We start from the raw sequence: 12,692 nt of genomic DNA on the forward strand, positions 1-12,692 counted from the left end.
ACTTCTGCTCCTCAGCACGCTTTGTAGCTGCACCATGATGGACGTGGATGGAGGGGGGATTGAAGGGAAAACAAGCTGCCTTTGTGTCTGTTGCAGCCTCTTGCAGTTGGAGCAGAGTTCTCCAGCAATGTGATTTGCAGGGCTATGCAGTGCTGTTGTAGCTGCGTTGGTCCCAGGATGGCAGAGGGACAAGGTGGGAGAGGCAATCTCTTAGATTGCACCAGAAGACGAGCTCTGTGTAAGCTCAAAAGCTTGTCTCTCCTCAACAGAAGTTGGTCCAGTAAAAGCTGTCACCTCACCCACTTGTCTCTTTATAGGGTTAGGAAGCCTCCTGGTCAGTACGGCTAGGTGGGGGACTTGCTGCAGCAGTGTTGCCACAGCTCAAGGCAGGAGTTCCTAGGGCACTTGGATTTCCATGGACTTCCCAGAGGAGGATGAAAAGAAGCCTTTGTCTGGCCCTGTCAGGCAAACCAGTGTGTGTTTGTGAAGTCAGCGGCAGTGTCTGCAAACAGCAGCCATGGGAGAAAGGAGCGTGGTTTGCAAGGCTGTAGGATTACAGGCTTAAACCTGGCAGGTTGCCGTCTTATGCTAGGGTATTTTTAACGCTGTCTGTGCCCAATTCATCCCCAGAGTAACGTGAGTGGAGTTACACTGGGGAGGAGTCTGTGGGCTGGCCCCATTGTGCTGTCCAAGGAATGTGTCCCCATGACTTTCTAATAAAATAATAGATGCAATGGGCCAAATGCAGTAGAGACAGGCAGCTCTGCAGGGTACACATCCGGGATGGGGTGGTCTGGAAACAGGGGCAAGTGGGAAGACCGTGTTGGTTGCACTGATCTGCCATCCAGCAGGGGCACAAAAGAGTGGGCGGACTGGGCAGCGTGCATGAATAGACACTGGGGATGATGATCATGGGAACCCCACTTAACAGCTGAAGGTCTAAGCAGCTCTGCAAAGGTTCCGAATGGTACCAACACTTTTCTGGATACCTGTCCTGCTTCATCAAGGGAGGTTCTGGGTGGCTGTGGTCCATGTTAAACCACACTAGCCAGCTTCTCCCCTTGCAGATGAGATCCAGTGGAGGATCTGGCTGTTCTGACTTCCGGAGCAGCTGCACTTCTTAGCGCAGGTTTTGCCTGGCCGAGGGAAGAGACTGTGTGAGACTAGTTCTCCAGGAGATAGCTGTGCTGCATTCCTCCCACTGTTCGAAAGGCAGCTGCCTGCCATTTTCCTCTTGGCTGAGTGGAAAAGAAGCTTGTGCTTTGAGGGTGTGAGCGTGAAACCAGTTTCGCCAGTAATTAAGAAGGTGGCGAGTTTGAGCCTGCAGGAAGGTGTGACTGTCAGTATCTCTGGGAGGGGGCCAGCCCCCTTGTTCTAGTTACTCTAGAGTGGAAGAGCTACAAGATAAGGTAACCTGCTTTAAGCTCTCAGTTATCTTTGGCTACATAACAGACTAAGTGACAGCACAGTGTGTAGGAACTGAGATTTGGCATACACTTAGGGCTCTTGCGGGTATTGCCAAGTCAAGAACCCCATGACATTTGATTTTCTGAGAGCTCCACCTCCTGGAGTCATGTGATGACTCCCTGAGAGTCTCCCCTTTCCATTCAAAATAAATGTGTTTCTAGCTCTCATAATTGCAGAGAGGGGCATGGAAAGATGAGCACAAGAGGCCCAAAATCAGAAGGTCCCTCCCAAATTATTTTTAAAAAGCTCAGAATTTTTCAGGGGCTGACTCCTGGTTTTTGAATGTTTGGGATTGGTAGTGTTGCTCCGAGACTGGCAGAGCTCCATTGAGTTAGGGCTGTGATGATTTGGGGTTGTGGGGGTGGGTTGGGGGATGGTGGGTGTGGAGGGACCCCTGAATGAAAGGGCAGTTGAGGGGTGTGCTGCAAGACCAGGAGACCTTGGAAGGGTAGGCTGTGAAAGGAAGTATTAAATGTTGGGCTAAGCATGACACACACACACACACTCTCAGCAAGGAAGGGCAGAAGTTGTTCTACTAGAGAAGTCACGGCTCGTTATCCATCCTGCTCCCTACACTTCCTCAAAAAAAAAAAAAAAAAAGGCATTGATTTTTAGATAGAATGCTTTTTGAGGAAAAAAGCATTTTATCTAAAGATAGTTTTAATTAAGATACATTATAGTGCAAAGATATCTTGTCATGGAATAGGGATTATAAATTCTAATTCTATAGTATGAGACAATATATTCATGTAATGTTTAAGAAAAGTTTTGCACATGAGTTCCAATAGTTCATGGATTAGGGACCCATCTTATGGGGTTCCACAGGCTTCTGTATAGATTATTTAGGTTAATCTTTCTATCTACCCAATGGGTCTCAGTGCTCAGTCTAGAAGATACCATCAGAGATGCTTAGTTTTGCAGTTCTCAAACTGTGTATTTGGGTCTCCAGAGGTAACATGCTTGTTAACAGCAAAAATGTTTTAAAATAAATAGAGGTGAGAAATAACAGACCTCAACTCTATTGTCCCTCTGCAAATTTGTGTACAGAGTCAATCCCTTACCTCTCTAAAAGTGCATAGTTTCAAAAAGTTCAATGAATAGAAGATTGTTGACCGCTCGTGGGGAATATCCTGAGTAATACAAATACATTGACAGATCAACTTCCTTCTGAGGTTTCTGAAGTGCTTTGCCACTATGAACAGGCAGTTTGCCAGCCCAAAGCACCCCAAACTCATGAGTCACAGCCTCAGACACCATGAAATTGACTTTTAAAAAAACAAACAAAAAGACCCCCAAGATTTTAAAATAGTCCTTCAGGGGTTTTATCTGCCTTCTGGGCTTTGAACCTTTTGGGATTGTGAGGGCTAGAAATCTACATCTTCTTTTAATAATAATAATAATAATAATAATAAAAAAAAAAAAAAGCTGAGCTGCTTCTCCCGTAATCCCATGCCTCCAGGAGCTGGGGCATTAAGAAAAACACCAGATGTCACCAGAGTGGGAAAAGCTGAATAGGTTAAGCCAGTCAGTGAGGGAGGCAGTAACTGCAACGCTGGTGAGGTTGGGGCTGAATTTTCAAAAGTTGTCTCTAATTTAGAACTACAGTCTAGGGGAAGGAGGCCTATGAAACGTGCAGTGATGGCCAGACGGATGGAGGAATTATGCTGCACATGGAATACTGAACCCTTCAAGCACTGCGCTCTCTATGCGCCGCTGGTTGGGAACCACAATTCCAGTATTGGTGCTTCCCTTCCCTGACTCTTATGGGGAGTCTGTGTGCTGGGCCCCAGTGCAGTGCACATGCTCCGGGCTCAGCGGTGCAGACTCCGTCCTAGGGAAGGCCTAGTGGCTAGAACACGGGACAGAAGACTTGGTTCTACTCCCAACTCTGCTACTGGCCTGTGGGGTGACCTTGGACAAATCACGGCACTGCTCCATGCCTCTGTTTCCCCATCTGTGAAATGGGGATAATGATCCTGACCTCCTTTGTAAAGTGCTTTGAGATCTAAAGATGACAAGCGTTGTATCCGAGCTAGATATTGTTGTTTTGTTATAGAGCTTGGCCTGCTCTAAACTCCTGTCTTGGAGCAAACCAAGCACACACGTCCAAATGGCAGACTCAGGGCACTGTCTGCTACAGTGGCCCCAAAAGGCTCAGAGTTGCTGCTCTGCTATAGGCAGTGACTTGAAGCGGTGGTGGGTGCCTTCTGAACCCTGTAACACCCACCCCGCCTCCCCTCCCCCTGCAGTTTCTTTAGACTTCCTGTTAGTACTGGGTGTCTGCCTTGCGTTTGCCTCTCCTCCAAGTCAGCAGAGTAAGCACAGACAGAACCTCAAGTTCCTTATTCTTGTTGCAGAGCGGAATGTAATCTCCAAGTGGGCCGGCTCTCGTGGTAAAAGTTTCTCTTTGTTCTTCCTCTGGGCCATTCATAGCTCTGTCCATTATGAGCTGTTCCACATCCCTGCTGACGCTGCAGCCCCGGCAGATCCTGTTCCTTTCATGGGGTGTTTGTCTGTGAGCCAATGACGGGCAGAGGATCTCTCTGCTAAGTCATGCTGAGTAGCTGTTCTCTGTGAATGAGAGCAGCATGGAAAGGGAGCTGGCCGGGGCACTAAGGGGGATTAGGTTCGTTCTTCTTCCCTGACAGTGGGGAGGGAGAGGCTGTGAGAATGAGCTGTGTAGGTGCATCACAGCCTCCTCCACTGCCACAAACCTCACATCACCTCCTGTGCCTGGGGCGGAGAATGGGCACCTGGGACCACGCCCATCTCTGGGACAGCCCCATGAAAATCACTGGACTCTGCGAGCTTGAATTTGGGCCCTTCTTTGAGTCTTGTGACACTAGTCAAAGATCAGGGGAGGAGTCCAGGAGCAGGCCTGCTCTCCACCTGAAGGGTCCATGCCCCACTGGCTGGGGCAGGGGTGAGAGCCAGGCAGGGTTAACACGCGCCCACGTGATGGAGACAATCCCCATGGATCCCCAGGGCTGAAAGATCTGAGTGTTTAACTTGTCCTAGTACTGGTCCCAAGCGCTCTCGTTAGCGTGAGCGTCGCTAGGGGCCACAGCTGCAGGGCTCCATAATGCTCTTGAAGGTTTCTCCTCCTCCTCCTCCAGGGAAGGAATCTGAACTGGGCGGGACACAGAGTGGCAGGAGATGAAGCTCATATGGTCAGTATGTGCCTCCAATGCTGGTAGAAACCAAGGGCTGACACTGACCCTTTCATCGATCACAGGCACAGGAGACTGCAGTTTCAATAAGGCACGATCCAGTGTCTCATCTCTCAAAAGGCAATAGTGTGCACAAGCCTTTGACGGAAATGGGGCTTTTAGGTTGGGCACTTGTTAGCATCCCTTTCTCTGCTCACTGATTGTAGCCCACTGCTCCAACACTAGGAAAGTTCTCGTGTGGATCCAGACTTCACCACTAGGCCAAACCAAAACCCTGGAGCCAAACCATGCTAGAGACCTCCTGAGCTCTGGGAAAGCTCAGATCCAAGCTTGGTAGGCTTCGCTCAAATGTTTGGCTCCTTTGACCTCCAGGATTGGGTTGGGGATCTCATGGGAACAGGCTTTCTACTATGCTCCTGAGCACTGCTCATTTCTACCAGGGCCAGAAATCCAGCGAGAACAGCCTTGCTTGGTCTGATCAGCACTTCCAGATCCTGAGTAAATTCAGAAGCCGCAACTTGAAGGCGCACAAAACATTAGCTCAGACACCACAGATTTAACCTAACTCTTGCCAGAACTGCATATAAGCTTAGGGCTACCGGAGAGGGTAACAAGGCTGGGTCAGGCTAACAGGGTTATGGGTAGGGCCAGTTCCTTTTATTCTATGAAGGCTGATTTGCCCAGTCTGGGTTGAAGTGCATCACGAGTGATCGGTCTGGTTGCATTAATTTCAGAGCTGGAATGTGACTAGGGATCTCTAATTCAGTGCTAAGGGAGTTGGGAGACGAGTTCTGCTCCTTGCTTGTCTATGCTATGGGCACTACAGTGGCACAGCCATAGTGCTGTAGCTACACTGCATAGCGGCCTTAGCGTGGGCACTTCCGATGACAATGGAAAGCGTTTTTTTCTGTTCCTGTAGGTGATCCATTTCCCCAAGCAGCAGTAACTAGGTCAATGGAAGCATTCTTCCATTTCAGTAGCTGTGTCCACACTGTGAGTTAGTTTGCCATAGCTAGGGTGGGGATTAGTTTCACCCCAAACGACATAGCTACGTCGATCTACATTTTAAGTCTAGACCAGGCCTTTTGAAAAGAACCAAATTAGAGAGCGGCAGGGAGTGCATGTGGGTGCAGGCTCGGTTCTGCGCAGGCGTCTTGGGCTGCCTTTTTAATGTAGCTGGAGGGAAATGGCGCAGTCAGAATGCGAAACATGCAGTCGCTTAGCCAGCTACAGGAGTCCTTGTGTCTCGAGGCAGTCTCGTTCTTAAGGTTGTTTTGTTGGAGAATCACTATTACAGGGCAGGAACTGCGGATGCTTTTTATACTTCTGCTGCTGCCCATGGGCAGTTCTGAAAGGGTTTCTTCTTCTTCCCATCCTTTTCCCCCCTGCTACTCTGGGGTGTTTCTTCAGCCATTTCATAGCTATTTTAATATCCCTCCGTACTAAAAGAGCTGTTCCGGTTGCAACACAAAGCACCAGCATCCAGTGAATTCAGGGTCAAATCTGACACTTTATCCTACTTCGCCCTACTGAAATCTGCCTGTGCAAATACGGGTATGGTGCCAAGGAACTGGATCTGCTGACTCTTGAGAAAAGTTTAGGGGTCTGTGGAAAACACATCTTGGCCCCAAATACTCCCGTCGCAAGCTGCCTGGATGCCAGGGACTCTTCACACCGAAGTCTGGAATTTCTTGAAAGGGAAACTCTTTTTCAAACGACTCTAATAAAAGCACATGAACTTCCCACTGCTCTCGACACCAGCTCACCCTAGAATGTCTCTGCAGGCTTATTTACAATTACACGGACGTTCTGGCACTGAGTAGCTGCCTGTCCGCCACAGCACTTGGCTGCCAAACCCGAGTGCCAGGTAGGTTCCTGTTGCTGTTCTCTCTGACGCTAAAAACGTAGCAGCAGGGAGCTGCACTTCTCCAAATCCTGCCCTCTGTCACATACTGACAACTGCCCCTGACTTCAGTGAGAGCTGCACAGGCGTTCCATAGGCAGCCTTGGCCCTCTAGCCATTGGCGGGGGCTGTGGTGTTTGATCATTTCTATAGCTAGACAGGGTGTGCAGGGCACTCTGTGATTGGCCAGCGTGAGTTCTCGACACCTTGCAGTCTAGGAAGGGAAGCGGGGTTGTGACCCCTGTGTTGGGAGCCTGTGGTACAAGGAATACCCAGTCTGCGCCGTAAGGGATGCACAAGCTAAAAATTGCAGTGGGAATGGTGTAAACACAAAGAGCCGAGACATCGCTGTAGACAGGACAGTCAGATGCCTGTGTGAAACTGTGGCTTTGTTTTTGAAGTCGCTGCTAATATTCTATTGGCATCTGGGATCTTCAACACCATCCTTGGGGTGTTTTAATCTTTGTGGTGTTTAAAAGGTGAAAAGGGCTTTTCCAAGTGGAAGCTGTTTTGAGTAATCCTACTAGCTCATCCCTGATGAATGTGACATTTTGTCTGGGCATAAGCTTTTGTGGGTAAAAACCTCACTTCAGATGCATCTGAAGTGAGGTTTTTACCCACGAAAGCTTATGCCCAAATAAATCAGTTAGTCTTTAAGGTGCCACCAGACTCCTTGTTGTTTTTGTAGATACAGACTAACACGGCTACCCCCTGATACTTGACATTTTGTCTGTACTCCTCTTCTTGTTCTTTGCCTTTGCCTCTGCACTACCAGCTTCCCTTTGTATCCTTCCGCCTCACTCACTCTATCTCCTTGCAGATCTGAGCTGCGAACATTCTTCCCCTTTGTCTAATTCCTCCCCCGCTATTTATCAGTTAATACTGGAGTTCTGCATGTGACTCCCTCAGGCCAGTCTGAGCTGCAGTTGGTGTGGAAATTGCTGCCTGGACTTAAGTTGTTTTGTGAAACCGTTACACTCTCTTCACGTTTACGGAGTACCAGGCTGTGTGGGTTGGCGTGGTATCTGAGAGCAAACTGGCCTGTCCCAGCATGGCTCGTGATTGCCATAAGGATTTCACGGTCACGTGGGCCCCATTGTGTTGAGTATGGTGAGAATTCTAGGTAGGGCATTGAGCGGGACAATCTGGCCTCTTTTCTGTTCTCTTAACCCCCCTGCTCGCCCCCCGCAATGGGCTGGAGCAAGGGCTGGCCAGCATTCAGGGCTTTACTGCAGCGATGACGCGTTCAGAGGAGAGCTCTCTGCGCCACTCTTGTTTCATTTTTTTCTGGCGTGGTGCTTCTCTTGCTCTTGTCCTGGTTAGTCATTCTGCAATTATTTGGCAGTTAGCAGTAATGATTTGTTGCTTTCCAACTAAACAGGAGTATTGCAGCCACTAGTTACCTACCTCACGGGACACTCAGATTAAGATATTATTCTCTTCGCACATATAGAGAAACTGAGGCACAGAAAAGGATGTGACTGGGTGGAAGAGGCAGTGTGGCCTAGTGGATAGGGCACCAAACTGGGAGTCAAGAGACCCGGGTTCTGTCCCTGGTTCGGTGGCTGACCTGCTGTGCAACCCAGTGTGGGTCCCTTCACTTCCCGTCTCTATTTCTTCTTCTGCCCTTTGTCTGTCTTGTCTATATAGATTGCAAGCTCTTCAGGGCAGGCACTAGGTCTCCCTGTGTTTGTACAGTGCCTAGCACAATGGGTGGAACCTCTGAGCATCACCCTCAGAGACACAAATAAGAACATTGGCCACCCAACGGGTCCGTACCAGAGCTGGAATTAGCACTTTGGACTTCCTGGCTTCAGTGTCTATATTACAACAGATGTGGCAGGTTTTTCCCATGGAGCATTTATTGTGCACCTGTGGAATCTCGGCATTCCCAGGCTGACTTCCTAAGGCAGGGGGATGCTCAGTAGCCCTTTGGGGGGCGGGGGGTCACTGCAGGCCGACAGGGATGGATGTTTGCTTAGGGCAAGAAAATCCCTAGAGCTAGTTGTGCAGGCAGCTCTGTGCCTGTGAGCTCTGGGGGCGGGGGGGCCTTGCTCAGGTAGCCCTCTTTAAGAGGAGGCAGCCCTGCTTTAGAACCAAGGAGGGGGGGAGATTTTGTCATTAACTTGCTGCCTTTAGGGGGGAGTGCTGGCTTAGGGGCTGTTAACCTATTAACTCCAGGCACTAAAGGGGACAAAGGCAGAACAAGACCCAATGGCTGAAAGCTGCAGCCAGACAAATTCCCATTAGAAATTAGGGCCCAGTTTTTAACAGTGAGGCATGGGATTAACCCCTGGAAGGAAGAGCCGAGGGAAGTGGTGGATTCTCCATGACGGCAGATCAAGTCTGGATGCCTTTCTGGAAGCTCTGCCTTAGTCACTGGGCACAGCGCATGGGTAACTGGGTGAAGAGCTGTGGCTGTGTTACACGGGAGGTCAGACGAGATGATCTAAAGGTCCCTTGTGGCCTGAATCTATATCCTTGGCCCTGTCCCTTCAGGCTTGGGCACTGGGGTGCTAGAGACGGGGGGGTCTAACTTTAAACTACTGTAATAGGAACCAGATGGGAAAAATCCAAGCAGTTCTGTGCTGCTTCTAACTTAGTGTGTAACCCTGGGTGATGCTGGTGTCTGAGCCTTGTGAAATTGCTATGGAAATGTACCAGTCCAGACACTAAATCTACTTGCCCAGCCTCAGCATACCGATTAAAACACAAAGCAGCTTTTACTTGCCCACCTAATATAGCTACTGGCCTGGGGATCAGACAGTGACCAGAATTTCCTGGTGCTGGTTTGTGTCTCCACGTATGGATAGAAACTCCTGACACAGGGAGTGCGGTAAGCACACAGTGCTGTATACCTGGTGAGCTGTGCTGCGCAAACAGATCCTTGGCCTGAGGATTTCACAATCTGAAGGCACAGGCTGGTGCAAGCACAGAGCAGGATGTGTGCTTTACAGCTGGATTGCTTCACACGCGTGTCTGCTGGAGGAGCAGAGGGTTCTTGGGGTGAAAGGAGAGCAATTGGGACAGGGCTTTGGCAGGAACGTGAGGAGCGTTGGAGGAGGGGGGACAGGTGTCTGTCTCTGCTGCAGCTACTGCATACCCAGCACCGTATCTTTAAAGTACTTTATTGACATTAGTGAATTTTCATGCTAACACCGTGAGGCAGATAATTACCATTATCCCCATCTTGCAGGCTGTGGGGGAGCGGGGAGGCAGAGCAAGATTACATGACGTGCCTTTGGCACTGACTGCCTCTGTGGCCAGAGCTGGGACCAGAATTTGGGAGTTCCTGGTTCCCAGATCATAATTTAGGCCTTTAGTTTGTATCTGTGCACGTCTGTCCCCTGCCTGAACTGTCTGTGGTCTGCACTGAAAGCTCATCTGGTGCTATGAAATGATGGCATTAAATCAGGGCTTAAATTCTCCCTGAGTATTTCCCGGAGCCCCGGGGTTCAGGGCTTCAGCCCTGCGGAGCACACGGGGGCTGCTGCAGGTTGGAAAATATTTACTGGAGCTCTGCTCAGGACAGCTCTGGCTGAATTTAAGTCCTGCATTAAATGCTCCTCTGCCGGCAAAATTATTATGATATGAGAGTAGCAGCAAGGGGCCCCAAGTGAGACCAGGGTCCCATGGCGCTCGGCGTTGTACAAACACACAGTAAGGGCTAGTCCCTGCCCTGTCTAACCAGACCACACAGAAGAGGAGGGCAGAATATGTCTCCCTTGCTCTGCTGAAAGCGAGGGCCAGATTTTCAAAGGAGCAATTGTTCAAAAGTGCTCCCATGTAGGCACCAAAATAAGTGACGAGATGCTCAAAAGAGCTCATGAGTTGCTGAGCACTTCTGCAAATCTGGCCCTTACCCAAGTGCCTACCTGGGAGGTGACCCCACTCCCGGCTCTGGCTCCAAGTGCTGAAAGGTGGGGCTTGGGCAATTAGAAACGGGCATCAGGGAGCTGCTACTGAGATGCTGTGCAGTTCCCGGTTCTATCTCCCCCTCCTTGTTCTCCCCAGGTGGTATTGCCGGTGGCATTGAGATCTGCATTACATTCCCTACGGAGTATGTGAAGACTCAGCTACAGCTGGATGAGAAAGCTAACCCGCCCCGGTACAAAGGCATCGGTAAGTCCAGAGCCTGGCAGCCGTGAGCACAGAGAGACTGGAGTAGGGATCAAACAAGGGGACTGGCGATTGTCAGGGGCTATTGGAGCTGCTGCAGCCAGTAGTGGGCTGAGATGCTAGGCAGAGACTGGCACCGGTGGGTGGGGTGGGAGTGAGCTGGGTATTCAGGTGCCCCTCACAGAAGGACCCTCCCTTGGAACTTGAGGGCCTACCTCCTTCCTGTCCCACAAAGGGGGGGGAGTAGGGAAAGGGGGGGGAAGCCATTTCAGGGTACAGTGCGTGGCTCAGCGCGCTGGGCCATCGGGTCTGATGTCCTGCCCCCACCAGTCCCCAGAAGCTGAGGCGTCGCAGTTAGATGAGCGCTCCCTTCTAACAGACCTGGCCAGTTGCGCAGTGCAGCACACCTGTTGTCACTGAGGGAGACGGCATGTGCATTAGAGCCCTGTTGGCGGTAGCCTGGTTGGGTGCCCAGGCTGGAGGAGTTCCAGGGATGACGGCCTCATTCCAGCCCGGGACGACTGGCAGGCGTCCCTCACTGGCAGGATCATAACCTTCTACTTATGTACAGGCTGCATTGCGGCGTGCTGTACTGTATCACCACTGCCCTCTGCTGCTTACGCTGTCAGCTGGGGCCAGGCTGGAGGGCAACAGTCACTGGGGTGAGAGAGAACCCAGCTGGCTGGGGGAGAGACGGCAGGGAGCATGGCTACAGAGCCCCCGGCTTAGTGTCTGGCTTGGAACCGGGTCCTGAGGATCTGCAGCAACATGGCTTCTGACTTGCTGAGTCCAGGGCTGAACAGTGCCCTGTGCCATTCTCCCTTCCTGGAGCAGCTCTGCAAAGGGCTTGGCATTGCCCTGTTCTAGCTAGGGAGCCTGAGTCGTGTAGCCAGGCACCTGCTGCATGTGACTTGAACTTCACTCGGGGGGGGGGACATGAATCAGGACTTCACGTTCCACAGCCGCAGCATGCTGGAGGGGGAGGGGAAATCCATTAACTGCAGCAGTGTTGGGGTCCTGGCCTCCTTGGCTTTAGCGACAAGACAAACACGTCCGCTCGGACAGGGCCGGCGTTCTCTCCGATGGTGCGTTTTCAGCCTGGCGTTGGTTACCCGAGCTGTTCCGTCCTGGCACTCACCCACCCTGCCCTGAGTGCTCTGGCTGTTACCCAAGGACAGCAGGGAGTGCGCGGCGCAGGGAGTGCGCGGCCCAGGGAGAGCCTGAATGGTGGAAGGTGATGCCATGCCGGCTTGGGGGGCTGGCTAAACCCCTCTTTCCGTGCCTTCTCCCCAGCGGACTGCGTGAAGCAGACTGTCCAGGGCCATGGAGTGAAGGGGCTCTATCGAGGCCTCAGCTCGCTGGTGTATGGCTCCATCCCAAAGGCTGCCGTGAGGTAAGGCGCTCCGGCTGTGACTTCTGGCCTTGCCCCTGAGGCGTTTGTGACTTGCAGTTGCCACAATCTGAGCCCAGGTGATCCTCCTGCTCTCCTTGACACCCACCAGGCCCCCAAACAAGCGGATGAGAAACCCCATAGGAGTCCCTTGGAGTGGCCCCTCCTCCTCATCTCGCTGCTGAGGGAGTCTGAGGCCGGGGGTCCGTCTCGCACAGCCTCTCCGCAGAACAGCCCTGCCCTAAAAGCCAGGCATGCAGGGATAAGCTGGTGAGGGCCCCAGGCTAGCAGGCCGGAGGGCCATGGACGTGCCTCCTGCAAAGGAGCACAGTGCAGGGTCTGTCCAAGGAGCCCTGAGTGACCCTTCCTGAGGGCTGCCTGCCATGGAGCGATTGGCATCGCTTGTCTGTGTCCGGAGGTGGCCTCATGTTTGGAGAAGTGCTGAGGCAGCTCGGTCCTGCTGCGGGGAGGGGAGGGAATGACTCAGGGTAGTTTGGGATCTATCCGCAGACTGTCTCCGTCAAGGTGGGTCTGGCCAATCGTTACTGGACAGCGTGCTCAGTTCCCTGGCAGGGGTGGGATTGCCTCCCTGGATGGTCGTTCCCTTTGGGATGGATTGAGAAAACCATCCTGCTCTTAGCAG

The 12,692-nt window shown here is 51.6% G+C and overlaps 1 protein-coding gene across 1 annotated transcript in view; it reads left to right on the forward strand.

Annotated features, from left to right (window-relative positions):
* The window catches only part of SLC25A1 (solute carrier family 25 member 1), a 44,117-nt gene that overhangs the window by 21,278 nt on the left and 10,147 nt on the right, over positions 1-12,692 (forward strand). Inside the window, exons 2-3 of the mRNA XM_026656887.2 lie at positions 10,555-10,662; positions 11,953-12,052. Coding sequence (XP_026512672.1) covers positions 10,555-10,662; positions 11,953-12,052 — 208 coding nt within the window. The remainder of the gene's footprint in view (positions 1-10,554; positions 10,663-11,952; positions 12,053-12,692) is intronic.

Source organism: Terrapene carolina, unplaced genomic scaffold, assembly GCF_002925995.2.
Source record: "Terrapene carolina triunguis isolate 2854851 unplaced genomic scaffold, T_m_triunguis-2.0 Scaffold234, whole genome shotgun sequence".
Taxonomy (NCBI): domain Eukaryota; kingdom Metazoa; phylum Chordata; order Testudines; family Emydidae; genus Terrapene; species Terrapene triunguis.